The sequence below is a fragment of the Ursus maritimus genome, unplaced genomic scaffold (genome assembly GCF_017311325.1).
Source record: "Ursus maritimus isolate PB19 unplaced genomic scaffold, ASM1731132v1 scaffold_23, whole genome shotgun sequence".
In the NCBI taxonomy this organism is placed as follows: Eukaryota; Metazoa; Chordata; class Mammalia; order Carnivora; family Ursidae; genus Ursus; species Ursus maritimus.
Window position 1 is genome coordinate 45,008,296 of NW_024424786.1, and position 27,722 is coordinate 45,036,017.

The following is a 27,722-nucleotide window of genomic DNA, read 5'->3' on the forward strand; positions in this document are numbered from 1 at the left end:
GAGGAGCCCGCGTCTCCAGCGAGGGGCCCTGGGGAGCGCGGGGCGGTACTGAGCCACGTCTGATGGGTCTGCCCTTTCCTGTCTTGCAGCTGTTTTCAGTCAAGTTACGTGAGACCACGGACCCCGACAAAAAGCAGATGCTGGAACGCATTCAGCACGCGGTGAAGCTGGCCGCAGAGCCTCTGGAGAGGGCTATGCAGAGCGACCTCCCGGCAGCGGTGGCCGACGGCTGTGAGGAGGTGAGGGCTCTGCGTACCTGCCACAGCCACACCGTGGCGCTAGGGTGGCTCGCTGCTCGCAGGTTCAAGCCCGAGCTTCAGCGCCGGGGGCTGCGCGGAGGGGGTGGCCAGTGCCCTCCCGCCCCGCACCTGCCGCCTACCCCCACACCGTGTCCTCGCAGGACTGAGGGCCCATTGGAATGTGTGTGGCAGGTCATTCCAGAGTTTTCCAGACGACTCTCCGGTGTTTGTCGGTGGCGCACCCGCGCAGAGAGCAGAGTGAGGTTGAGGTGGCACCGGGCTGTGGGGCCCCCTGGGCCGGCTCTCTGCCCCCGGGAAAAGTTCTCCCTCAGACGGGACGAGGGTACAGGGTGCCGGGGGCCTGGCTCTCTGCCAGCCTTTCCCGTGGGAGAGGCCGTCTGTCCCCTGGAGGCGGCCCTGGCCACGGTGGCCCTTCTCCTTCACGCCAGCGCCCTCTGCTGGCCACCCTCTTCACCACTCAGGAATCCAGAAACTCCGGAAAAGACGTGGCCAGGGCTGTCTGTCCATCCGGAGGCGGTGGAAGAGATGCTCCCAGAGCCCAGCCTGGCTCAGGCTTCCCTTTCCCTTTCCTCCTCACTGAGTTTAGATTGCCAGCTTGTTCTGAGCTTAATGAGAAGGAGTCTGGCATACACGGGCTTGGGGACGTGCACGTTCGCTCAGCGTGTCTGAGTGGGGCCTCCGCATTGCAGCTGGCCTTCCTTCAGTGGGTGTCCTGGGCCCAGCTGTTTCTCCCTCTCCTCGGATGGCAGTCATGTTCCCTTGTTACCAACAGTGCCAATGTGCATTTTTTCTTAAGTGTTCCACTAATGCCCTTTCCTTTAAAAAGTATAGTAGAGTATACAGTTTGTAAAATTTACCATGTTAACCATTTTTAGGTGCACAGCTCAGGGCACTAAGCACATTCACGTTATTGTGCTGCCGTCCCCACCATTCGTCTCCAGGACTTTCCATCTTCTCAAACAGAGACTCTGTCCCCCTGAGACACCGTCCCCATCCCTCCCCCGGCACCCACTGTCCACTCTGCCTCCGTGAATCCGGGGACTCCAGGGACCACAAGCAGGGGAATCCTGTGGTGTCTGTCCTTTCATGACTGGTATCTTTCCCTCAGTACGATGTCCTCCAGGTTGTGGCAGGTGTGGTCCTCATGTTCTTTCTTCCTCAGACGAGGTAGTGCTGGCAGACGCATGTAGTGCATTCTTGAGCCGGGCTCTGACAGACAGTTGTGTTGTTTCCACCTTTGGGCTGTAATGACTAACGTAGTTGCGAGTGGGGACGTGCAGATACCCGCTCCAGTCCCTACGCTGGGTTCGTCTGTGCAGAGACTGTCAGAGTGGAAGTGCTGGCGGTGTGGCCGGTGGATTTTCAGGAGCCAGAGGAAGTGCCGTGCTGTTTTCCACAGCAGCACGATTGCAGTTGTCCGCATGCCTGCCGCACGGTTGTGTCTGTTGTTCCCGACGAGTGTGAGGCTGTATCCCGTTGTGGTTTTGGTGTGCATTTCCCTGCTCTGTGCATGAGCTGTGAGTTACATTCTGTCCATCTCTGGGTACGCATTTGCAGGAGTTTCTTGAGGCTGTAAACCTGGGGTGCCGGGCTGTGCGGTGTGTACCTGGGTAATCTGGGTAATTCTCCAGTCCCCAGGGCCACCCACGCATCCAGCGAATCTCCGGAAGGGTACATGGTGCTCGGCCTGTAGTTTTCCTCAGATCTGCAGGGTCTCGGGGATGCAGCCGGGGGGAGACTCCACGCACAAGGGACACGCAGCACACTCTCCCCCACCAGAAAACACGCGGCTGCCTGTGGGAGAGGTGTGTGCGCGGGGAGCCCGTCGGACCCTCGGTGCCCGGGGCTGCCTCGGGCGCAGCCACAGCGCCAACTCCAGAGAGAGCCGGTGGACTTTCCTCGTAAGCCACCCGTCTGCACGGACGCCACCGGGGGAGGGGGGCGGCCTGGGGGTCCCGGGCGCTCAGTGGGGCCCGCGGTACAGTAGCGCTTTCCTGAGCGTGTGCACAAGCGGCTGCTGCAGACACGTTCCCAGTGTCGCGTGAACGTGGGTGCCCACAGGCACTGCAGGTTGTCCGGTTCTTTCCTGTCGTCAGCGGGACACAAACTAGTGTGTAATGCCGTCATTACGGCGGCTTGAATTCGCTTCTCTCCCATCTCTCACGAGGTGCTCTCGTCTGAGCCCTCGTCTTCTGCCCCATTTTCCACCAAGCTGTCTTTTCCTTACGGGTTTGTAGGCATTCTTACTCCTGGATGCTCGTCCTTTGTCATTTTAGTGCGTTGCACTTTGTCCCAATCTCCTGGGTTTTTTTGTTTCACTTCCTTTAATAATGGTCTATTTTACTGCAGTCAAATGTATCAGCTCCTTGTTTTCAGACTTCGCATTTTTGTGTTCTGTGTCCGCTCTGCGTCTGGGTCTGTCGGTTCTCTTCTGTTGGTCACACCGCCCACCCTGGGCGAGCGTCACTCCGCTGTCTGAGGGAATACGTCCAGGCCTGTTGGTCCTACTGTTGTTCTTTGGGTATGTTTTGAATTCTCAGCTTGTCCGGTCCCAGGGGAGACACTGTCAGGATTTTAAACACTGTGTGGAAGCATCGTCGAGACCAGATGGTCCACTCCATTCACTCTCTGTGTTTCATCTGTTTTCTCTAAAGACCTGGTTTCTAGAGCAGTGTTCTAGGTTCACAGCAAGATTGAGAGGAAGGTACAGAGATTGCCGCTGTGCCCCGTCCCTCCTGCTGCAGCCTCCCCCACTCTCAGTGGCCTCCCCACCTGGCCCGTTGGTTACAATGGATGAAACTGCACGGACACAGCGTCCTCACCCAGAGCCCATGGTTGACCTTGGGTCCTCTCTTGGGGGTACGTTCTGTGGGTGTAGACAGATGTGTCATGATATCTCCCTACCCCTACCGTCTCATGCAGAGTAGTCTCCCAGCCCTAAGCATCCTTTGTGCTCTGCCTGTTCATCCCTCCCTCCCCGCAGCCCCCAGAGACCACCGATTTTTTGCTGCCTCCATGGTTTTCCCTTTCCAGAATGTGACAGAGTTGGAATCCTATAGTATGGGGCCTTCTCAAGTTGGCTTTTGTCACTAAATATACATTTTAGGGTCTTCCATGTCTTCTCATGGCTTGATAGCTCCTTTCCCTTCAGTTCTAGGTAATACTCCATCATCTGGGGGGACCGCAGCTCACTCATTGTTCCATGTGCTGAAGTGCGTCTTTGTTGCTTCCAAGTTCAGGCAGTTGTGAAGAAGCTGCTGGGATCATCCTTGTGCAGGTTTTCGTGTGGACAGAAGTTTTTGGCTCCTTTGGGTAAATGCCAAGGAGCATGACTGCTGGGTCATATAGTAAGAGTATGTGTCGTTTTGTAAGAAACCACGCACCGTCTTCCAGAGCAGCCGCACCGTGTTGCATTCTCCCCGGCAGTGATGGGCGTTCCTTTGGTTGTGGGTTTCCCCGGCGTCAGGTGTTTTGTCGGTGTTTGTATTTGGGCCATCCTGACAGATGTGTGGTGCTGTCTTACAGTTGTGGTTTGCGCTTCCCGCAGACACTGGGGGTGGAGCATCTGCTCATGTGCCTCTCTGCTGTCTGTGTGTCTTGGGTGTGCTGCCTGTTCAGGTCATTGGCCCATTTTTTATCAGGTGGTTTGTTTTCTTACTGTTGAGTTTGTATTTTTTGGACAATGGTCCTTGATCAGATATGTCTTTGGCAAGTGTTTTCTCCCAGTCTGTAGCTCGTCTTGTTTTCTTGAATCTTTCCCAGAGCAAAAATTTTTAATTTTGATGAAGTCCAGCACGCCACCTCTTCCTCTTGTGCATCGTGCTGTCCACATTGTAGCGGAGAAGCCGTCGGCACACATGAGCTCACGGAGGTTTGCTCCTAGGTGATCTTCTAGTTTTCTAGTTTTGCATTTCACTCTTAGGTCTGTGATCCACTTTGAGTCATGCTCCGGAAGGTGAAGACATCGGGTCTGGATGCATTGTTCTGCACGTGGACGTCCAGTTGTTCTGGCACCTCTTGTTGACAGAGCCTATTTGTTTTCTCTACTGAGTGGTCTCTGTTCGTCTGTCACGGACCGGGGGCTCTGTTTGTGTGGGTCTGTTTCTGGGCTCTCTCTTCTGTGCCCTTGATCTGTTTGTCTTTTCTTTTGCCAACACCACACTGTCCTGATGACTAGTTTTGTAGGACGCCTTGAAGTCAGTGTCAGTCCTCCAACTTTGTTCTTCTGCAGTATCGAGTTGGCTCTTTTGGGTCTCTGCCTTCATAGAAACTGAGAATCCACTTGTTGACGTCACTGGAATACTGTGCTGGGATTTCGACTGGGATTGCACTGGATCCACGGATCACGTTGGGAAGAACTGACATCTTGACAATGTTGAGTCTCCTGTTTGTGAAAATGAAATAGCTTTCCGTTGACTTAGTTCTTCCTTGATTTCTTTCATCAGAGTTTTGTAGTTTTTCTCATGTAGATCTTGCACATGTTTTATTAGATTTATACCTAAGGGTTTCATCTTGGGGCGTGCTCGTGTAAATGTTTCTTGGTCAGATTCCCCTTGTTATCTGTTGGCATACGGTCTTACATCTTCCTGCCCAGTGAGTATGCCTTTCGTTTCCTTTTCTTGTCTTACTGCATGAGCAAGCACGTCCAGTGTGAGGTGGGAAAGGGGTGGCTAGAGGGAACGTCCTTGCCTCGTTCGGGGTCTTAATGGGAAAAAGCTAGTTTCTCACCATGAAGCATGATGTTAGCTGTAGGACTTCTATAGATATTCTTTATCAAGTTGAGGAAGTTCACCTCTATTCCTAGTTTACTGAGAGTTTTTATCACGAACGGGTATTGGATTTTGTCATGTGCTCTTTTTTGCATCTATGTGATTATGGCATTTTATTTTTTTAGTCTGTTGATGTAATGATTTACATTAATTGATTTTATACTGTTGAACCAGCCTCGCATACCTGTGATAAATCCCTCTTGGCCATGGTATATAATTCTTTTCGGACTTTTGTGGATTTAATTTGCCAGTATATTGTTAAGGATTTTTGCATCTATGTTAATGAGAGATATTGGTCTGTAGTTTTCTGTTCTTGTAATGGCTCTAATGTTTTTGTTTTTGGTATTAGGGTAATGCTGTCCTCCTAGAATGAGTTGGTAGTCCCTCTGCTTCTGTCTTCTGAAAAACTAAAAAAACTAATTTATTCCTTAAATGTTTGGTAAAATTCACCAGTGAACCCCTCTGGGCCAGGTGATTTCTGTTTTGGAAAGTTATAAATGATTGTTTAAATATCTTTAATAGCTCCTGGGCTTGTTCAGACTGTTTGTATTATCTTGCGTGAGTTTTGGTACCTTGTGTCTTTCAAGGAATTGGTCCGTTAATCCAGGTTAGCATACTTGGGGGCACAAAGTTATGTGTAGTATTTCTTTATTATGATTTAAGTTCCGTGAGGTCTGTAGTGATGTCCCTCTTTCGTTTTGGGTATTAGTATTTTGGCCTCTCTCCTTTTTCTTAGGTAGCCTGGCTAGAGGCTCAACAATTTTATTCATTTTCTCAAAGAACCAGTTACTGGTTTTGTTGATTTTTCTCTATTGATTTTTTGTTTTCTGCTTTAATTTTTATTATTTCTTTTCTTCCATTTTGGATTTAACTTGTTCTTATTTTTCTAGTTTCTTAAGGTGGAAGCTTAGATGATTGATTTTAGACCTTTTTTCTAATCTTTGCACCCAATGTTACAGACTTCTTCTAAGCACTGCTTTTCCTGCATCTCACAAATTTGTTTTCATTTTCATTTAGTTCAGAAATTCTTAATTTTTTCTCAAGGCACCTGCTTTGACCCGTTTATTCTTTGGAAGCATGTTGTTTGATGTCCATGCATTGTAGGGACTCTCCAGTTCTCTCTCTTACTGATTTCTAGTTCAGTTCCACGGTGGTCCAAGAGCAGACACAATGTATGATTTCTGTTCTTTTGAATTTGTTCAGGCGTGTTGTATGGCCCAGCCTGTGGTCTGCGTTGGTGAACATTCCATGTGAGCTTGAGAAGAATGTGTGTTCTGCCGCTGTTGGACCAGGTGGTCTATAGATGTCCATCAGACCCAGCTGACTGAGGGTGCAGTTGGGGTCAACTGTGTCCTTACTGATCTCCTGCCTGCTGGGTCTGGCCACGCCCGAGGGAAGGGTATTGAAGCCCCCAACTACCTTCACGGATTCATCTGTTTCTCCTTGCAGTTCTGTTCGCTTTTGTCTCGTGTAGTTTGATGCCCTGCTGTTGAGCCCATGCACTGGAAGCACCGCCGTCTTGGAGAACTGACCCCTTTGTTCCGCCAAGCTCTTCTTTATCCCTGATGACTCTTCTCACTTTGAAGTCTGCTCTGTGTGAAACCAGCTACTCCTGCTTTATTTCGATTCGTGATAGCATGGTACATTTGTCTCTGTCCATCTACTTTTAATCTATACGTTTGATCTGCCTGACTCTTTGATTTGGTGCATTTAGACCACTGACATTCCCAGTGGCACGGAGACAGCTGGATTCCTAACCTCTGTGTGTATTGTTCTCTATTTACCGCCCGTGTTCCTTGTTCCCGTTTACATCTTCCACTCCATTTCTGTCTTTGGTGGTTTGGATTGAGCATTTCACATGGTTCCACTTTCTCTCCTCTTATGGCACATCAGTTATACTTTTGGAGTTTTTTTTTAGCGTTTGTTCTAGAGTTTGCAATATACACTCACAGCGAATTTCAGTCCACTTTCAAAGATGCTTTACTGCGTGGTCCTGGGGTGCTTCACAATAACAGAGGGATCTAGTCCTGCTTCCTGTCCTCATGTTGTTGCTGTTGTTCGTCTTACCTGTCTGTAAACTCAGGGCGGGGGGGCTGTGTGTGAATAAGGTGTGTGTATAAGTATGCAGATTGATCCGTTCCTCCTGTTAACCGTTTTGAACAAACTGTTACCTGTTAGATCGATGAAGAAAAACTAGAAGTTTTGGGGCGCCTGGGTCGCTCAGCCGGGTGATCATCTGACTCTTGGTTTCAGCTCAGGTCATGGTCTCAAGGTCATGAGCTCGAGCCCCGCAATGGGCTCCACGCTCAGCAGGGAGTCTGCTTGAGGTTCTGTCTCTCTCCCTCTGCCCCTCCACATTCACATTCACACACACTCTCTCTCCCTCTCTCAATACATAAATACTTTCTTTAAAAAAGGAAAAACAAAAGTTTTCATTTTACTTTTGCGTCTTCTTTCCAATGCTCTCCCTCACTGTGCAGACCCAAGTTGCTGACCTCTATTGTTTTTGTTCTCTCTAAAGGACTTCTTTTCACATACCTTGCAAAGCAGGCCTACTGGCAACAAGTTCCGTCAATTTTTGTTTGCCTGAGAGCCTTTGTTTCCCTTTGCTTTTGAAGGATAAGCTTGCAGGGTCCAGAGTTCTAGGGTGGCGAGTGTTTCCTCTCGACACTGAAGCATCCCCTACGTCTGTTGCTGATAAGCTTTGTGAGGACGGATCGGGTGCAGTTCTAATCTTGTTCCCCTATGGGCAAGGTGCTTGTCCTCGGACTCCTTTTGGGATTTTCTGCAGCTTGCCTGTGGATTGTCTGGGTGTCCTGTCCTGCCCGAGGTTCCCTGAGCTTCCTGTGTCTCCGGTTCAGGGTCTTCTGGGAGCGGGGGGCTCTCATTCAGTGGGGTTCATATGCCTCTCTGCTCCTTCCTCCTCCTGTCCCTCTATTGTCCCCACGAGCACCTGTTATTCTTTTGTGCTTATGTCGTGGTCCTTGGCCATTCTGCTGAGTTTCTTTCGGTGTCTGAACGCGGGCCGTCCGCTGGGTCTCGTTGGGTCCCTGAGGAGGTGGGCCGTCTGCTTTCCCATTTGGGAGGTTTCTCTTCAGCTGACCTCAGGCTCCGAGATTCTTCTGTCAGCTGCGTCCACGCTATGGATGACCCCATTGAAGACGTTCTTCATTTCCGTCCCAGTGTCGTCGATCTCTGGCGTCTCCTTCCTGTTTTCTTAGGACTTCTGTCTGCTCACCTTGCCCGTCTGTTCTTGCCCGCGGTCGGCCTGATGCAGTGTGGCCCCGAGCGGGCTCATCCTGGTTGTTCCAGACCCCTGGGCTGAGAGCCGCGGCGTCCCTGCCGCGTCTGGCTCTGCCGCTGCTCTGCGCCTTCAGATTGTTCTTTGCCTTGTTGTTTATTCTCAGTAGCCAGATGTGAGGTACTGAGCAGAAGGGTGTGCGGTGGCCAGGCTTGGGGGTGGCCCGCGTGCCGTGTGTGGGACTCAGTCTTCAGGGTGTCACGCCTCTGGACTGAGCGTCCTTGAGGGTCCCCCACGCCGCTCACCAGCCCAGAAGCAGTTAGCAGGGCTGTTCTACCTGGGGGCTGTTGGTGGCAACGCCCTAGCTGCCCCTTCCCTGTCAGCGTCGTGCGTACAAATGCACCCACGCGCATGTCCTCACTGCGTCTTCCACATCCACTTTCCCTGCACTCTCTCCCTCTGCCCCTTCTTTGACCTCTCGCCCCCGCAGGTGGGCCACAGACTGCCTGCCTGTCCTCACGTCCCTCACTACTCCGGTGCACATGCTGGAAACCCCGGGTTCCTCCAGAGCCAGACCTCAGGGTCCCCCCAGCCTGCAAGGCTCAGGCCGCGGCCGTGACACATCATATCACAGGTGGACATTTCTCCTAGGTGACACGGGTGCTGCGGTGACAGGACAGGTCCGTACCAGCACTGCACTGTTGTGGTGCGTGACATGGGGCTGGCATCTTCGCTGGATGGCCCCTGACTATCGGGGCGCCATGGCCTTGACACCTCCCTCTGGGAGGGCGCTCCACCCCTCACCTGACGCATGTCCAGCGTCCTGGCCATGGACGCCCTGCTGCACACTGGCAGCAGCGAGCTCTCTGAACGTGCCTGGCAGCCTCCCATCCACGGTCCGGTGTTCGTTTCAGTGCTGAGCCGCTCACAGGCGCGTCGTGGTCTCGCGGGGACGGCAGCCCCTTGGGGAGCAGGGCTCTGCGTCGCACACCTTGAATTCGAGGCTGCAATTAACGCAGACCGATGACACGAGGATGGTCCTGTTAAAACGCGAACACACGTGTGGACGTTCGCTTTCCTTCTCCTCAGGCGCTGTTGGCAGAAGCGAAGGACTTGCTCTCTGACTGGCTGGACTGCGCCCTCGGCAGTGAGGTCACTGACAATTCTATCTTCTCCCAACTGCCCAAGTTCTGGGAAGAGGAATTCCACAGAGACATGGAGGCCCTGAACGTAAGTGCGGCCGCCGAGCCTGTGCTTGCTCTCTGCGCCCCGGCGCCCGAACGACCTCACACCGGCCAGGCCGTCTTCCTAATCGCACGCCGAGTGCAGTTAAGTGAGAGCCGAGGGCACGGGGGCTTCTCGGCCAGCCCTTAGCACTGCTGCTTCTGCTGCTTTCCTGGGGCGCGCTCGTCTGAGGCCAGCGTTTCAGGCGGAAGAACTGGGACCTTCTCTGGCCATCCACAGGTTCTCCCTCCAGACGTCTTAACCCGAGTTAGCGAGTATGTGCCGGAGATCGTGAACTTTGTCCAGAAGATTGTGGACAATGGCTACGGGTGAGCTGAGGGCCCTTGTCAGGCCGGGGTACCGTTCAGGGGAAGGTTTGCCAAGGAAGGCAGCTCTCTGTCTCTGAGAGGCGATGTGGAGCAGGGAAGCCAGTGGGAGTGTGGGCGCTTGGCGCTGCCGTCAGCAAGTCCATACGCCGGGCGGCTGAAGCAGCAGAAACGGATTTGCTCACAGCTCCACATGGCACATGTCTGTGGCTGCCAGCATGCCCGCGGGGCGGGTTCCTCTGAGGGCCTGGAGGGAAGGCTCTGTCCTGGCCCCTCCCCTTGGCTTGCAAACGGTGGCCGTCCCGTGGACTTCTCACATGTGTCACTCTGCACGTGGGCTGCGTGGGCTGCTTTTGTGTCCCCGTGTCTTCCTCCTATGCAGACAGCTGCATACGAGTCACGCTGGTTTAGGGCTCACCCTGATGACCTTGCTTTAGTTCTCGGAAGACCCTGTCTCCAAGTACACTCCTGTTGGGAGGTGCTGGCGGCTAGGACCGTACGGACGGATCTGGGGAGGACATGGTCGAGCCCGTGACCTGCCCGTAGCAGCACGCCTTTGCACGCTGACTTCCCAGCAGGCCTCTTTGCTCCGTGCCGCTGGGCCCGCAGCTTCAGGGTTGTGTAAGAGAGCTCTCGGGCTTTCCTTGGTGTTGGCCACCATCGAACAAGTGTTCAGCCGTGCAGGTGTCATCTCTTTGTTCAAGGCAGCAAGGAAGAGCAAGAGGGTGGTGCTGGCTGTGCCCAGCCTGCCCCCAGAGCCCCCAGCAGACTTGGTGGTGTAGCCCGGGGCCTGGGGCCAGCCCCGCCAGGTGGGCCTCGGGCTGTGGCCACGACGCGGGTGCTGTAGGGGGCACCCGCCTGCCGTCCACCCGGGTGCCCACAGCTTAGACCGTGAGCACGGGGCTTTGCCTGGTGAGTGTGGACCTGCCAGGTGTCTGGAGGTGTCGGCCTCGCCGTGTGGGCGGTGAGAGCGCGTGTTCTCAAGTCACCCCCCGGGGCAAGTGTGTTCCCTCAGGGCCCTTCACCGGCTGTGGTTCCACACTCTCCGCCACAGCCCTGGTCTCTGGTCCTCGCACGAAGGGACATGTGTCCAGAGTGAGCACGGTGAGAAATCACCAAGAAATGGATGCATAAACGGAAACGTGGTGTAAACCACGCACGGCTCCTGTTCGCGGCGCCCCAGCTCTCAGAGATTGCTTCCCGCCTCGTGGGGCAGACGAGTGTCCACTGAACAAGGCGCAGAGTGTGGCGCTCCTGGCGTGGGCCCGGAGCAGCACGGGTTCTCCGGAAGTGACCGCGCCTCCTCTCTCTGCCCCACTCAACACAATCACTCAGGGCAACACGAGGTTGTGTGCCAAGCTGAGTGCCGTGGGCTAGGCCAGGCTGGGAGAAGGCCGATCGTTCCGGGCTGGAATAATCCAGAGTGTCCTGGGGGGCAGAGAGCCTTGGCTGGGCAGGTGGGTAGAACGTAGCCAGAGGGCCTGGTGGGACCGTGCCATCACCGAGGCGAGGACCCCGGCAGGAGCTACAGAGTTACAGGACACGAGGCAGAGGGTCTGCAGAGGGACCCGCTGCCTGGCGAGCAAGGAGTTGGCCTCCATGGTGTGAAGTGTCCTTGTCAGTCCTGCTCAGCCTGCATAGAGGCCGTGGTTGTGAGTCGCCACGTCATGGGGCCGCTAAGTGGCTGAGCCAGCCCTGGGCACGGAGGGCAGAGCAGATGGCCCGTGTAGCCCTTGGCTCTTTGGGTCGTCCTCCTGTGAGGGGCTTTGTTCTGTCTTTGGATCTGTCCCCCTTTCCCACAACCTCGTTCTTACTTTTCAGCTATGCCTCAAATGGGTCCGTGTACTTTGATACAGCGAAGTTTGCTTCCAGCGAGAGACACTCCTATGGGAAGCTGGTGCCCGAGGCTGTTGGGGACCAGAAAGCCCTTCAGGAAGGGGAAGGTAAACTAAGCCGGGTGATGGTGGGGGCGGGGGGTGTTTCCAGCCTGGGCAGTGCGGCCTCTCCCCCTTCCCCAGCCCCAGCCATGCCCCTGGGCGCCTGGGAGCCCTGCCTTGTTCCCTTGGGATTTTAGAGAAGCAAAAAAGCGAGTGTATCCAACAGGATCTTGAAAGCACAGCAGACCTTGGGCCCAGGTCCACAGGGCTGCTGTTTGTTGCGCCGAGAGCACCTGTGGGTCAGGGTGGGATGTTCTGTGCGCCAGTGCGTCAGACCCCCGGTGCCGGTGTGTTAGCAATATGCCTGTTGTGACCTGCTGAACGAGGGCACGAAAGCCGCCCACACAGGGGCGGCAGGCAACCCCCTTGGCAGCTGAGTTCCCGCTTTGGGGAAATGAAAACCCCAGGGCCATTTCGATTGAAGGCAGAGTTTCAGTACCCCCACACAGAGGAAGTGGAGTCCCAAGATGTGCTCCTTACAAGTTCCAGAACGGGCGCCGTGAGTGGGGGAGCAGGCACCTGTTCTTACAGAGCACTTGTGGCGGCGCTCGCTGTCTGCCACGGGCTCAACTCTGCACGGTTACTTTGGAAGGTGCCCCGGGACAAGCCAGGCAGGAACTTGGGGCAGGTCCTGTGTGAACATCTCAGTTCTGGGTGTGAGTGCGGGGGGGGGGGGATGTCACACCGTAGGGTTCTGTGTGAATGTCCCGGTTCTGGGTGTGAGTGCGGGGGGGATTGTCACACCGTAGGGTCCTGTGTGAACGTCCCAGTTCTGGGTGTGAGCTCGGGGGGGGGTCACACCATCACATCCTGTGTGAACGTCCCGGTTCTGGGTGTGAGCAGGGGGTGTCACACTCTCATTACCCAGGCAGTACCTCATATAGCTGTTTCTCATCCCAACGAGTGACATGCATGTCCCAGCAGCCCTGTGCTCATCGTGATCTGGGTACAGCTACAGCTGACCCTTGAACGATACAGGTGTGAACTGTGTGCAGATCGTTCTCGACGAGTGCAGCTCAGTACTGCACATGGGTTCCTTCTGGTTTTCTCCGTGACCTCTTCTTTAGCTCATGTTCTGGTTACAACAGTGTGTGATACGTGTCGTGTGTGCGGTATGTTCCGTGTGCTGCTCCCGCCGTCGGTGGGGCTCAAGCCAGCAGTGGGCTGTTCGTGGTTTCAGTTGGGGAGGGGTCAGCCCCGCCAGCCCCTGCCCGGCGTTGTTCAAGAAGAGTCACCTGTATTAAATGTAGACAAGAGACTTCCTCTGGACTAGGCCAAATTAGGTTCGTCTTTCATGATGTTCTCTCCACCCTTAGACTTTGAGGGACTCTGGGACAGACCACAGAAGCTGCAGTCTTGGGGTGCAGGGGTGGGTCTCACGTGGCCGGGGCATGTGCTATTTACCCTCCAGTGTTCCTATAAGGCAATTTGGCCATAAAAATGTTTGTACTTTTTGATCAAGTACTTTCATCTTTGGGGCTCTGTTAAGAGAGTTCAGAACCTCACACAAGACCGCGCAGAGATGTGGAGAAGTGATAGACTAAGGTGGTTCAGTAGCATCAGTACCAGACCCCGGGGCATCGGAGGCATTTGTCAGAGTAGAGGAGGCGTCTCCTCTGAGGGCAGTCGGGGGCTTGTGTGGGCGGCAGCACGGCCAGCCCTGGGAGGCAGACACACCTGCCTCCGTGGGGGGAGGCGCCATGCATGGCCCACAAGCTGGTGGCATAGCCAGACTGAGGGTCACAAGACCCACAAGGATTGGGGTACACAGGAAGCAGGGCACTGTGTAGCAGATCGGGACTTGACAGCACAAATTCAGGCAGGGCCCCTCACTTATGCTCACATAGGACCCGCACTGGCCGCGGAGGAAGTCTCCGTGGTTCCCCAGCAGTTGCTTGTCACGCAGCCCGCGTCGTCTGCCCATGACACACTGAGCCAGATGACACACTGAGCCGGGTACCGGCACTAAAGGGACACGGATAGGGGACACACCCGTTGACCGTCACTGTTGAGTGACACCACGGGGGACACTGTGGCGTGGCACAACCTGCCACTTAGGGCAGCCTGTGGTTTGAATTAGTAGTTAACAAAGATGTAAGATGGGTGGGGTGAGCTGCCAGAAAGCTTGTGAAGGCGCAGTGGGGAGAGCAGGAGATAAAGATCGGAGACAGAGAAGAACGGAAATGATGGAAGAAGTCAGCCGCTGGTTCTTTGCAAAGATGAATGAAATGGAAAATCGTGTGGCAGGACTGGTGCATGAGCTCCGACGATTCACAGATATGTCCAGACAAAACCGCACATGACTAGAGATGGTGCAGGGAGAGCGGGCTGCGCAGCACAGGGAGCGCGGACTCGGGGCGGCCGGCGGGGGGGCCACGGGGAGTCCCCCTCCAGTCAGGGGGAAGGAGAGCTTCAGAGACGGGAATGCGTGCGCAGCTGTACGGTAAACCTCGCTGTCTGGCCGCAACTGGGTTCTTGTTCTTGTTCTTTTTTAAGTTTAGGTAATCTCTCCAACCAGTGTGGGGCTCGAACTCACGACCCGAGATCGAGTCTTGCTCTTCTGACTAAGCCAGCCGGGCCCCCCTGGTGTTCTTAAATATCGCTTGTTCTTGGACCTTTTTCTTCCAGACTGATTTTAGAATTGCTTTGCATTCCCGGGACGAGAATAGTAGAATCCAACAGCAAGTACAAAGGGACGAAGAGGGACATGCCCTCCTTTGGGGACAGTCCCGTTTCCAGGGCGGTGTGACCCCTAGCACGAGGTCCTCACTGCAGGGACGCTGGAGTGCGGGGACTCTAGTAGAGACGGGGGCCTGGAGCCGTCTCAGGACTCCTGACGTATGTGGGGTCACGGGGGTCGCCTCTAGGGAGGGAGATGAGAAGTGACAGCAGGGGAGCAGAAGGGATTGTGTGACTCACTCTCACTGAAAGAATCTAGAGCAAATAGCCGGTACCACCAAAGTGACGTGTGTCAAAGAGTGGCAAACGGGCCGTGTGTGGAAGAGGGTCCTCTTGGCTCTGTTGCGGAATTTCTCAAAACAGAATTATAAGTCAGATATATTCATGAGTAGCTGCGTTCATAATAGTGGAAATTATCTGCCACACATAGCGTGGCTAAAGGATGTCATGGCACCACATGAAACTGTGTCTGCATCATTGGTGCGACGTGGTGACCTGCTCGCGAGAGGTTGGCACGGGCACAGGTGGAGTGTGTCCTGCTGCTTGGGTAGGTCTGGTTAGTACCCCGGACGGCTAACAGCAAGCATCCCTTCCCTTCGTTTATGATCGTGGCATTTTTTCCTGGTTCTTTCTCATATTTTCCATCTATCCTACTTGGTGCACCCGTGTTGTAGCCGTGAGGTCTGTTGGAAAAACGTCCTCAGCATGCTCTCCCTCTGACTGCTGCCAGGGCGGCTTCGCGGTTGCCTGACTCCACGCTTGAAAGGTGACCGTCCTTGAGGTCGGGCTGCATTTGCAGCCCTGGACACTAGGCGGAGTCTGTCGTTCCTATTCCGGAGTTGTCCACGAGGGGGTGACAGCACGCAGGGAAAGTCGCATTGAGGCCACGCACCGGGGATGCCACTGAAGGCCTTGGCTCTGCCCCCACTCACCCGGTTGCCGCGTGAAGGGGACTGACTGCTGGTGTTCATTTTCACGGCCGCTAATGCGCTCCACAGGTCCTGCTATGTGGTCCAGAGAGTCTCCTACCGTGACTGGTGATCGTGCCCTCCTTTCCCATCGCTCCCGCCCAACACAGGCCGGTCCAGCCCCGACTGGCCGTGTCTGCTTTCCGGGGGGCCCTCGTCTGGGAGCCCTACTTGCCCAGGAGGAGCAGGCATGTCCTGATCTGCTGCATCCAGGGCCGCAGGGCCACACCCAGCAGGAGCCACTGGTCCTCAGACACTGGGAGCCGTGCAGCCTGTTGGCATGAGACCCCACCCATGAGAGCTGCCACCGTCCTGTGGCCTCACCCCTCAGCCCCGAGCGCCGTGGCTTACCCCAACCCGGGCCGTGGCTGCGGGGGGTGTGGGGGAGAGGGCCGTCCGGGGAACCGGCAGGTGTGGTTCAGGCCCGGGGAGTCGGAGTTTATACGTGGTTTCATACACGATGTTCTGGGGCGGCACTGACACCCGGTCGTAGTGAAGCCGCGGGCTGACCAAGGAAGTAAGTGGAAATTTGAAGTGTTGGCCAGTAGCCCCCAGAGGCGGCCTTGCAGTGACACAGTTCTGTCCGCCAGGCAGCACTGGGTGACCTGCTTCCTCGTGTCCACAGGTGACCTGAGCATCTCGGCAGACCGCCTGAGTGAGAAGCGGTCCCCCAATGACTTCGCCCTGTGGAAAGCCTCCAAGCCAGGCGAGCCGTCCTGGCCGTGCCCGTGGGGAAAGGTGTGCTCCTGGGAAGGCGCGGGGCTGCACTGGTGGGCGCGGGGCTGCACTGGTGGGCGCACCCTCGCTGCCACGGCACCTGTCTGCCCTGGGAACCCAGACGCCAAAGAGCCTCGTGGGCCTTTGGGCACGTGACTTCCCTTCCGGGACTCTGCCCGTGTGCAGCCAGGGTGCGGGTGGATGGACTGCCTCTGAGCCCCCGTGTCCTCGTGGTCCCCGCTGCTGGAGGCGAGTCCACCCTCTAACGTTCCCTGTGACAACGGTGCCGCTGGCCCAGAGCCGGGGGGAGGGGGTCTTGGCACCTGCCTCTGGTCCAGGGCTGGGCGGTTCTGGGGGTGACGTGAGCCTCAGCCCCGCCTCGGCCTGCAGCATGTGCTGGGACCTTGACAGCAGGAGCTCCCCTGAGTTGTTCACGTTGGAACATAACGTCTGTTCCCATAAGGCCCAGAGGTTTTGAAGGTCATGAACACGGGGCAGTTGAAGGCCTGGACCGAACGTAGGCCGGTCGGTTACGGGCTTGTTTGCGTCTCTAGGGGCGTCCGGGATGGCACATCGAATGCTCTGCCATGGCGGGCACTCTTCTGGGAGCCTCGATGGACATCCACGGAGGGGGCTTCGACCTCCGCTTCCCCCACCACGACAACGAGCTGGCCCAGTCAGAGGTAGGCAGAGGCTGGGGTCGCTGGGTCACTGTGTCCTCTGGCGGGGGCTCTCGAGTTCCCTCCATCGTAGCGCAAGCAGCCGGGGCACTGTCAGCGAGGTGCTGAACACAGCCTGACGCCCACATCAGGGTCTCGCTGGTGGGATTTGAACCCTCATTGTTCGGTCTGATTTCCCGCACGAACAGCCTGAGCACTGGCAGGAGACAGGCCTGGATCGGACCCGGCCGTTGCCTCTCGGCTCACTGGTCCAGGGTCATCCCTCTGAGCCCCAGTGGCCCCAGCTCGAGGAGGGAGCCCCCTTTTCTGCGTCACCGGGTGAACAAAGTGCCCGCGGAGCGCCCCGCCAGCAGAGGTGCCTTGTGGTGCCCCGACCTCGCCCTCTCGCCCCTTCCCGAGCAGGCCTACTTTGAGAACGACTGCTGGGTCCGCTACTTCCTGCACACGGGCCACCTGACCATCGCCGGCTGCAAGATGTCCAAGTCACTCAAAAACTTCATCACCATTAAAGACGCCCTGAAGAAGCACTCAGGTAAGCCTGAGCACCCCCCAAAGACCCAAACGTCCCTCTTCGTGGAGGCGCGGTGGAGGTGGCGGCGGCTGCTCGGGAGGCTGAGGTGACCGTGGTGCTGTCTCCTGCTCCAGCACGGCAGCTGCGGCTGGCCTTCCTCATGCACTCCTGGAAGGACACGCTGGATTACTCGAGCAACACCATGGAGTCGGCCCTGCAGTACGAGAAGTTCATGAACGTAAGCACCCCCCACCCCGCCTTTGCTGCAGCGGGATCATTCCCACTCCGTGTCTGCTGATGGGGAATGGGGCGCAGGTGGCAGCAGCTCTACTCTCGGGGGCAGTTGGCACTGCACCTCTTTGCTGATGCCCCTGGTGATCTGCTAGCGTTAGGCGCCCATGTTCCTCTCATCTCCGGGGGGCGCGTTTCCCGCACACCTGTTGGCTGAACCATATCCCAGGAAAAACCCGGAACATGTTCGCGTCTCGAAGGGGAACTTCCACTCTCTGCGGCCGCTGGTGCGGTGTCAGCGCTGTGGTTTATATGAAGGAGATGCGCGTCACCACGATAGCGTCTCTCAGATGGTGCTCGGGTGGGAAAGTCGTCTAAATGCTGTTAATCCAAATTTTCTGGCCTTAGGAGTTTTTCCTAAATGTGAAAGACATCCTTCGAGCTCCCGTTGACATAACCGGTCGGTTTGAAAAGTGGGAAGATGAAGAATCGGAACTGAACGAGAGGTAGGAGACTTCTCCCTGGGGTCTGCGAGCACGCCCGTGTTCTCGCCGCAGACCCTCCAGCGGGGAGGAGGCCGTGGCGCCGTGGCTCCCGTCTGTGCAAACCCACACCCAGAGCGTGCTGCACCTACGCGGACCACGTTCCGGCCGCCGGACCACTTGGGCACGCGTGCACTCTGTTACTGCCTGACGCTCCCATTCCTCTCGTTCAGCTTTTATGACAAGAAGGCAGCGGTTCACGAAGCCCTGTGTGACAACGTCGACACACGCACGGTCTTGGAAGAAATGAGGGCTCTGGTCAGTCGGTGCAACCTGTACATGGCAGCCCGGAAAGCCGCCAGGAGAAGGCCCAACCGGGCTCTGCTGGAAAGCATCGCTCTGTACCTCACCCACATGCTGACGGTAGGCGGCCCTCAAGCCGCGGCCCCTGTGGCGCCCTCCACGTGCACGCGGGCAGCGGGCCTCGGCCGTGACCGCGGAGGCCTCGGGTGGCACGGCAAAAGCAGGTTATAAGGCTGACACCTGCTCCCGTTCTTAGCTCCCGCTGCACTCCGTAGCGTTAGTGTGCACACGTGCCGGCTGTCCTTGCTGCGGGCGCTCTCGCCTCCCCGCCGCAGAGAAGCAGAAAGAGCGGCCGTAGGCCGAGCCTGGCGCATGCGGCGCTGCACGCTCTGCGCACCTCCGTGCTGACGGGGCCTGGCGTCCGGTCGCTGTGGGCCACCTGTCAGGACCTCTTGACACACTCATCCTGCACGTCTGTTTCTCTTCGTAGATCTTCGGGGCCATCGAGGAGGAAAGCTCCCTGGGATTCCCAGTGAGAGGACCTGGAACCAGCCTTGATGTGAGTAGAGCACCCCTCCTCACCCCTCCTCCCTCCTTGGGGGTCGCCCTGCCCCTGGGAAATGGTGCCCATGTCATGGAGTACCCTCCTGCCTTCCACGCCTGCTCCCTTCCCTTCCTCGTCCTTCTCCTGGGCCAACTCTGTGGACATTTGGAGGCCCACATTAGGTCCCACCTGCTCTGGACCTTCCAGACTGAGCCCTGGGGATCGCCTGGACCTGGCTGGGGAATTGAACCATCAGGTGTTCCTCCCATGTGTGCAGGCTGAGCCTTGCTCCCTGACCCACCGTTGGGGGTGCTTGTGCCGCTGCGTGCTGTCTGTGAGCTCAGTCCCAGGGCGGCAGGCTCTCTGGGACCAGCTTTGAGCTGCAGCCACATGGTAATGGATTCCGTGCGCTCACGTCCTTGCATGTGAGGATTCAGGTAGCATGCCGGGCCGTGCGTCTGGTGGGGAGAAAGTTCCTCGTCTGTGGCCCACGTCGCCCTGGTTCCGTTGGTTTCTGCTCCACGGGGACCCTCCCTCGTGGCCCATCTCATTCAGGCTTGTCTCCGACACTCCTCAGGCTTAGTCTTTAACGATCTGATGAGAATGCACACGGAGGTGTTTAGATTTAACTGATTTAAAGGAAAACAGGAAGCAAAGACAGAGCGAAAAGGCAGCCTTTTTAGAGTTCTGTTTCCGGACGGTGGCCAGAGTGATGAGCCCTCTCCTGCAGGGGGAGCGTATAGCCATCTCCCCAGGAGCTGGCTTCTGAAGAGAAACCCGCTTGTGTTACAAAGCCCAGCCCGAGCTCTGGGCCCACATCCCCGGAGGCTCCGTTGGCCGAAAAGCTGGTTGGTCTAAAGGCATGAACCTTCCTCGGTGCTTCTTAGGAAATCCGCAGAGCTGCTCTGCTGTCTTGTACAAGTGACGCTTGGCATTTAGCTTCTTAGGAAAAGAGAGAAAACATTGCCTACATTAAAGGCCATCTGCTCTCGAGCTTAGAAGCAGTGCTTTCCCTGCGGTGGTTCTGTGCGGGCCTTTCCACGTGACCTCAGTGGGCCCTTTGACGGCAGCGCATGGGCATAAACAGCCGCGAGGTGACGGGGTCAAAGGGTAGGACCTGCACTTTACAGTATTTGACATTTCTGTGTCAGCTTCCAAATCTGAATTGCTTCAGGAGAGGGCAGACGAGGTTAGTGGGGTCCGCAGGACCACTGGGGTTCACCTCCTCCAGACAGACCCTGCAGCACGCTGGCGGAGGCCTCCGTGCCTAGTGGAGGTAAAGAGCGAAAACCCTGATGCCCGGTCCCAGTGCACGACCGCGCCACCCCAGCCTGGGTGCAGGATTGGGCCGCGAGAGGCCAGGTCACGCCAGGGCCTCGTCAGCCTAGCTGGCTTCTGTGCGTGCTGAGTATTACTTTGGTGACTAAGCTACCGAAGGACTTAATTAAGAGGCAGGGAGAGACTTTGCTTAAAAGCCTACTGGAAAAGTAGGAAAGACGTAAAGGAAAAGGTTTTATAAAATCACAGTTTCTCCAGTTTGGATTCTGTTGCCTTTGGTTGTCCTTTCTATCAGGCTTTCCGTCCCAGTTACTGCAGGTAGCTAACCGTGGCGTAGATGTGACCATGTGTGGGGGTGGTGACAGTTCTTGGAGACCGGTTCCTCTTGCACAAGTGTGTGTGTGGCCACAGGTCGGATGCAGGCACGGCCCGGCTCCGTGGTGCTGGCCTCCGCTCCTAGCCCAGGAGGGACAGTATCAGCCTCCCAGAACATAGCCCGCCCGACAGACACCCATGTTGAACAGTTTAACTGTAAAGACGGGTTTTTTTTAATAGTGCGTCTGAGCGGAGGCAAAGCCGTGCCTGTGAGCAGTTGAACAGAGCGGCTGGCAGAACTCGTCCGGCTGGGCCGGGAGGGAAGCTGTCCTCCTGTCTGTGGCCCACACTGTCCATGCGGGGACCCGCATACCCGGCGTGGACTGAGTGTTGGGGGTGCGGCGTGTCCCAGCTCTGGGGCAGCGGCCACGGCAGCAGCACCCCCCGTCCTGCCCTGCTGTGTGCTGAGCCCCATCCATAAACACAGGCCGGGTTTGTCTCTGAGCGAACCTATTCTTTCCGCAGCTGGAGTCCACGGTCATGCCCTACCTGCAGGTGTTGTCCGAGTTCAGAGAAGGCGTCCGAAAGATCGCCCGAGAGCAAAAAGGTGAGGCTCTTCCTTGCTGGGGTTTCTCACCCTCGGCCCTTCTCTGTGGGGCCGCCCTGGCTGCCGTCGGGTGTTAGCAGCACCTGTCCTGGAGCACGACATCTGCAGAGCTGCCCCCACTGACCTCATGATAGCCACCGTGTCTCTCGACCCCGGTGTCCCCCACAGGGCAGGGCAGCTGGGTGAGGGCTGAGGATGTGTGTGTGAGGCAGGGTTTCTTCACCTGTGCTGTTGGAGTGGAAAGGCAGAACAAGGCCTCTCTGAGTCCCCTGCCCTCCCATCGACACGGCGCTCATTTCCACTTTTGGTGCATCCGTAGGCCCGCCAGTGCCTGTCCTCGCTTCTGGAAGTGAGCGTGGGATGCTGGGGGAGCCGGTGCTGCCGTGACTATTCTGCTTGGGCGTGGTGGGGGACAGCTGCCTTGCACTTGAGGGGCCTCCCCTGGGGCCACGTCACAGCGCACAGCTAGCCGCCCGTCGCCGACGTTCCCGAGGTCGGTCCCTGTCGTGTGTCCTTGGAGACCTGGGGAGTGCTGTGTCATGGCAGACCACTTGGTATCAGCCGTGCAACAGAGCGCTGCGCACTGGCAGGCAGGAGCTCATGTCTCACTCTGTGCCGTCTGCGTGACCAATGAGCACGCTGAGCGCAGAACGGGCCGGGTCTGGTCTGCCGCGCTCCTCACGCACTCGCTGCCCCGTTTGGAGCTAAGCATTTTGCAGAGTGGAAAACTGAGCACGAGAGTTCGAGCATTGCCAGGGAGGGTCATGCGGGAGCCACCTGTCACCTAATGTGCTGTGCTCCCGCCCCAGGCCTCTCTGACAGGAAGTCACATCTGGAGCTCCTCTGGCCGCCATCCCTGCAGAGCGGGTCCAGGTGGGGTGTCCCGAGGGTGGAGCGGGCAGAGGGTCCAGTGGGGCGCTCAGGGAGCCTCTGGAGGGAGCCGCACCTTGAAGATGAAAGAGCAGGCCCGGGCCTTTTCCAGGTAGGGCAGAGCAAAAGGGCAGGAGAGCCCTGAGCCCGCGAGCCCCCCAGGAGGAACCTAGATCTGACGGTGCTGTTGTGGGGAGCAGGGGGCTTTGGGCCGGGGCATTTGGACCCATTGAATAAGCATGGCCCACTCTTTCTAGCACCTGGTGTCCTCACTGTTTTAAAGCACTTGAGAAAGCCTGATGGACTCTGCCAGACCCGTGCTGCCTCGTCCAACCACGTTGATGGCACTGGCGTCTCAGGCTCAGGTGGCCAGAGCACCTCCTTCCGACTGTCCCCCTGCGGCGAAGCGTCCTTCCTGGCAGGTGCTGGTGAACGAGGGCCATTGGAGGCCGTGCACAGCACGCAGGCCAGGCCAGGGGCTTGTGGAGCCCCTGAGAGCAAGTGCCCGTCCACTGGCTCGGGGAGTAGTTTGGTTTTGCTTCTCCTTGGCTTGCTTTTTCTTTCCGCTTTGTTTGTTGCTCAGGCAAAAGGACAAAGAGCCCACATTGCCGAGTCAGGATGGTGGTAGTAGTGTCTGTGCTGTACGAGCCTTGTTCACCTGCAGCGCTTTCCTGCCCTGAGGCCCAGGTGGAGTGAGGTCATCCTGCCTGATCCCATGGCCTGGGACCCGCAGACTGGGGCCCTGCAGATAGCGCGCCCTCCGTGAGCCAGAGGCCCGGGCCTGTGCACCGCGGGCTCCATAGATGGGGAAAGCCTTACGGGCTCAAGACCACGCCCCACCCAACAGCAGCAGCCGCAGATACTGAGGCTTCGTTGAGCACCTGGCTGTGACCCTGGGCTGGCCATGGAGACAGAAAGACAGAGGGAGAAGCTCAGGATAGGCCCTGGGGCCACGTGTTCAAGCAGGTTTCCCAGGTGCCTGGTGCTTGCCTAACGTAGGAGTACAACGCCGTTTCCCCGGATGCCCACAGTCTTGTGGGCCAGAGCCCAGCCCTGCCCAGGAAGGGTGTGCGTCGGGGCGTCTGACCAGGAGAGGCTTGGGAATTTGGGGAAAAGTTAGAACAGCAGGGATGCGGGTGTGGCCAGAGCTCCCCCCTCCTCTCATTTGTTTCATTTTTGGTAAAACGTGTGTAATGTATAAAACGCATCACCTATCACGAGCAGGTGCACGGCTCAGAGGCACGAAGCACATTCACATTGTCGTGTGGCCGTCCCCGCCATCCATCTCCAGAACTTTCCATCTTCCCAAACGGAGACTCTGTCCCATGAAACAGTGACCCCCACCACCTCCCCTGGTGCCAGCACCCACCGTAGACTTTCTGTCCCCCTGAGACACTGACCCCATCCCTCCCCCGGTCCCAGCGCCCACCGTCCACTCTCCGTCCCTCTGAGACACTGGCACCCATCCCTCCCCCGGCACCCACCATCCGTTCTCTGTCCCCGTGAGACACCGACCCCCATTCCTCTCCCAGTGCCCACCGTCCACTCTCCGTCCCCCTGAGACACTGACCCCCATCCCTCCCCGGCCACGGTGCCCACTGTCCACTCTATATGAATTTGACTCCCTAAGGGCCTCATACACATAGAATCCTGCAGTATTTGTCTTTTTGTGACTGGTTTCTTTCGGTCAGTGTGACTGATGGTCTCTAGGTCACATTGTGGCAGGTGTCAGAGTTTCCTTCCTCTTTAAGGCTGGGTAATATTCCACTCTGTGTAAACATCCCGTTTTGCTCATTTGCTTGTCCATGGCCTTTTGTTTCGTCTCCTGAGCCTCCCTCAGTGACCTGACGGGTCTCCCTGTTCAGTGCCCTGTCTGCTGTCCGCTCCTGTCTCCGGCCCCACCAGCAGTAGCCAGCCCTGGCGGATTCGCTCCCTCTCCATGGCCACATGCCTCTGGGTGCCTGAGCTCTGTGGACTCTGTGAGTCATGGTGCCGGCAGGGCCGGGCATGGGCCGGGCCATCTCAGCCTGCGAGGGACAGGTGACCACAGGGAAACCTTCTTTTTCTAGAACATGCTACAGTTAGAGCCTCTTGGAGTCAACAGGACTGCGAGGTGCTTGTGGCTGGCACACATGGCCAGGGGCGCCCCCAGTGACCACAGCCAGGGAAGACCGTCTTCCTCTCCTGGGCACTTGCTGGCCATGAAGCTGCTTCTCTCCTTGAGAGCCGTGCCGGCGGCGGTGGCCGTGCCTTTGTGGTGTCACCCTCGGGAGCAGTTCTGCGTGTGCCCTGCTGCTTGGGGTGGCCTCTGCTGTCCCCGGTCACGCCCCCGCCCCTGGTGCAGCTTCTCCGTGAGACGGCCCAGCTCTGTCCAGGCTTGTCCCCAGGCCTCAGCTCTGTGACCAGAGCTGAGGACCTAGATGTGGCGTTGCTGCCGAGGGACTTGCGGGCGGTGAGGCGGATCCCCTCCCAGCCCCGGCCGTGGCGGCGTCCACGCGCTTGTCCTCCTTCTCCCCGCCACCCCGGATGCAAGCAAGCCCCTCTCTGTGCTCCTCTTTTGCCTTAGCTGTTGAGATCTGCATTCTTGCGTATGTTCAAGAATAGTTGCTGAATTCTGTAAACACATCAACCACTTTTCCCTTTTTTAAAAAAAATGGTTTATTGAGGTGAAACTCCGAGAACCGAGAACCAGTTGTCGTTAAAGCTAACAAGTCAGCATTTCGTACGTTCACGGTGTCTCGCAACCACCACCACCTTCCGCCGTTCAGAGGAACGGCTGTGACCTCTGGGCCCCCAGCCCAGCGCCCACCGGCCTGCCTTCCGAGCCCGTGCATTGGCCTGGTGTGGACGCCCCGAGTCCGTGAGGTCTTGCAGCTCGGGACCTTCCGCGTGTGGCTTCTCACACTTCCCAGAATACTTTCACGGTACGTGGCCGGCCCCCTGTCGCGGCAGGATAGCGCCCCCCTGGCCACACACACCAGTCTGTGTCCCTCCTGCTGCTGGTGGCCATTTGGGCTATTCCCACCTCGTGGCTGTTGGGGATCGTGCTGCTCTGAGCGTGCGTGCACAGTGGTGAGTCCCATTTTCGGGGTTCGGGGTTGTCCCCATATGGGGAACCGTGGGGGTCATGGGGCAGTTGTGTGATGATTTTCTCAAGAACCACCAAACTGTGTTCCATCGGGGTGTCTCTGCACCCTCGCCAGCGCTCGTTATTTCCTGGCTGTAGGAAAGTGACTTGTCAGTCCCGCCGCCCTGGGTGGGGGTGGGGCTGTGAAGGGGAGGGGGCGGTGGCATCTCCTCGGGGCTTTGCTCTGCGCTTCCCCGAGGGTGTGCGGTGTGTGGCCCCATTCCCTGTGCCTCATGGCCATGTGTGCCTCTTGTCTGGAGAGTTGTCCCTTCGGGCCCTGTGCCCGTGTCTTGTGGGGTCATTCGTCTGTCATTGTGAGTCGTGGGGGGTTTTTACTGTGCACACTTGGCCTGGTCAGTACGTGACTCGGGAGACGAGAAAGAGAAAGCGAGCCCCAAAGTAATCAGAAGGTTTGGAAGGACAGTCGGAGAGGGATTCTGAGCTGTGTGAACAGGGCGAGTGTCGGCATGGCGATGATGGCCACCGTCCTCAGCTCTGCGGAGCCCACACCCAGAGGACAGCATGGGCCCAGAGGCCCTGCCACCTGGCGGGGAGCCAATGGTCGGCTGATGTTGGTGATGGCGGGCCCTGGCTTAGTTTCCTTCCAGTCGCGGTTAGCTTGCCCCAGCTGCTGCCTCAGGCTCAGCCCCCCACAGGGCGCTATGGGCAGTTCGAGTGTGGGGAGCAAGGATAAAGGATGTCGTCCCCTCAGCCATGCTGGGAAGGCTGGGGAGGCAGAGACGGCTTTTCCTTGAGCAGTGTTGGGAAGCGGGAAGCTTCCCGGTGGTGGCCGTGCTTGTGGGCAGGGGGCGCGGAGGTCGTCTGAGGTACATGAGTCGCCATCCATCATCATTCATCTGTTCCACAGTGAGTGGCCCCACGGGCCTGGCCAGTGCTGCACAGAGGAACGAGGCACAGCGGAGGACAGGGTGTGCGCACACCTGCTCTGTGTAGGGGCTCGGGCAGGAATGGGGGGCCTGCGTGGGGTTTCTGGCACAGGTGTTCCTCACAGGCGCACGGCCAGGGCGTGCAGAACCACTTGGGTTGGGCCCACAGTGCAGGCTGGTCCCCAGGAGAGGGCTGATGCTGGTCGCGGTGCGTCCACGGTAAGACGAGGCTGGGTGCCAGCACTCCTGTCACCGGACGTCCTGGGACATCAAAGCTTTCGGAGATGGATTGCCGCCCCATGCCCTGTGACAGCCCGGCTCCCATGCTGACTTCCCCGTGTGCACGTTTGGTGCAGCTGGGCCCGCGGGGGTCTCAGCGGGCCAGGCGGCCTTCTGGGAGCTGGGAGGTGAGCCAGTCTGAGACCTGGCTTTGAAAGACAGCCACGCACAGAGTGCCTCATCCCAGCGCTGCCAGACCCTGTGAGCAGAGCCACGCACAGGCTGCTCCCTCACGTGGCACCTTCTGGCCCCTTGTAGCTGCTCTCAGGGACGGCCGCACATCCCCATTGCACAGATGCAAGAGGCCGGGAGCCGCGTTACCTGCCGCCGCCCGGTTCTTCCTGCAGCTGAGCTTCCTCCGCCGGGGTTAGGTTCTCCCCCTAGAGCTTCTGAGTGAGGCCCCTGTGTGCTCTTCGTTCTCAGTGGCAAACAGACGGCCTCTCCCTGCCGTGTTGCCCCCGGGGAACGAGGCCTGTACAGCAGAGCCTGTGGGGACTGTCCGGTTAGGCCCGAAGGCCACACGGGTGGTCTTTTCATTCCTGCCCACTCCGTCTGCTGGAATGTGTCATCTTTCGTGGAACAATCACTTCAAAGCCCGTGGGACAGCCAGGCTCTGTGGCTCCTCCCGGGCTTCCCAGGCCCTCTGCTCATTCCACACCCACACCGGGGGTGTGCCGAGGCCTGGCCGAGAGCCGTGTGCGCACAGTGGAGCCAGTGCTCGAGGCAGTGTCGCTGCTGCGCAGTGTGGACCCCTGTCCCCCCGGCCTCGGGCTCTTCCCTATCCCTCGGCTGGGCCTCATGCCTTGGTAAGAGATGCTGGCAGCCGTGGGCTTCCCCCCACCCTCCAGACCCAGTTCTGGCTCTCGCCGGTGGGTGCTTGGAACCTTGCGGGTCCTGGGCCTGGCTGCTTTGCTGCGGGACGTTTGGAGGACGGGGGATGCGTGTGCACGCGGGAGCACGGTTCATGGGGCGAGGGGCTGAGGGAGCAGGGAGCGCCGGGGCGGGTGCCTGACGGCTGGCACTGAGCCTCTAACACTCTCGTCCTAGCTGGGCATTTGCCTGAGCCAGGCGGGCCTGACCAGGGCATGGAGAGCGCGGGGAGCCTTTGCAGGATTGCCGGGTGACCTCAGCACGTGTGGGCTTGGATCCCTGAGTCCTGGAGTGTGAAACACGGCTGCCTGTCTGGATCACCGTGCCAGGGCTGTGGGGGCTGGACACCTTCCCAGTTGACCAGGAGGCTTGGGGTGGTTTCTGAGCCTCTTTTCTGGGAGGAGAAACCTAGTTTCTGTGGAGCAGCTGCCCACCTGGCTTTGGGCGGCCCTCACTTCCTGAATCCCCGGGAGCAGTGAGGGCACATCTTCAGACGGTGTCTGCCTCCGAGCGGGGTCAAAGGCGGTGCCGAGCCCAGCCTCGGAGACAGCAGCGTCAGCACTCGGGAAGGCGCACGTTGGGCGCGTCCTGATGCTCCTGAACCACCGTTTTGTCCA

General features: G+C 57.7%; 1 protein-coding gene and 1 long non-coding RNA gene across 4 annotated transcripts in view; both read left to right on the forward strand.

The window, feature by feature from the left end:
• CARS1 (cysteinyl-tRNA synthetase 1) overlaps window positions 1–27,722 on the forward strand; it is a 47,798-nt gene that overhangs the window by 16,140 nt on the left and 3,936 nt on the right. For all 3 annotated transcript variants that reach the window (XR_005837198.1, XM_040639622.1, XM_040639623.1), the window contains 12 exons: window positions 90–239; window positions 9,360–9,500; window positions 9,735–9,823; window positions 11,642–11,763; window positions 16,030–16,142; window positions 16,676–16,804; window positions 17,204–17,333; window positions 17,447–17,550; window positions 17,952–18,049; window positions 18,259–18,448; window positions 18,819–18,887; window positions 20,991–21,072. Coding sequence is in view for 2 of the 3 variants with exons in the window: in XM_040639622.1 (XP_040495556.1) it covers window positions 90–239; window positions 9,360–9,500; window positions 9,735–9,823; window positions 11,642–11,763; window positions 16,030–16,142; window positions 16,676–16,804; window positions 17,204–17,333; window positions 17,447–17,550; window positions 17,952–18,049; window positions 18,259–18,448; window positions 18,819–18,887; window positions 20,991–21,072 (1,417 nt within the window). In the remaining variant the exon portion in view is untranslated. The remainder of the gene's footprint in view (window positions 1–89; window positions 240–9,359; window positions 9,501–9,734; window positions 9,824–11,641; window positions 11,764–16,029; window positions 16,143–16,675; window positions 16,805–17,203; window positions 17,334–17,446; window positions 17,551–17,951; window positions 18,050–18,258; window positions 18,449–18,818; window positions 18,888–20,990; window positions 21,073–27,722) is intronic.
• LOC103671063 lies at window positions 21,131–27,719 on the forward strand. The gene is made up of 3 exons (XR_570725.2): window positions 21,131–23,921; window positions 24,012–27,041; window positions 27,283–27,719. It is a non-coding gene; the product is annotated as an uncharacterized LOC103671063 (long non-coding RNA).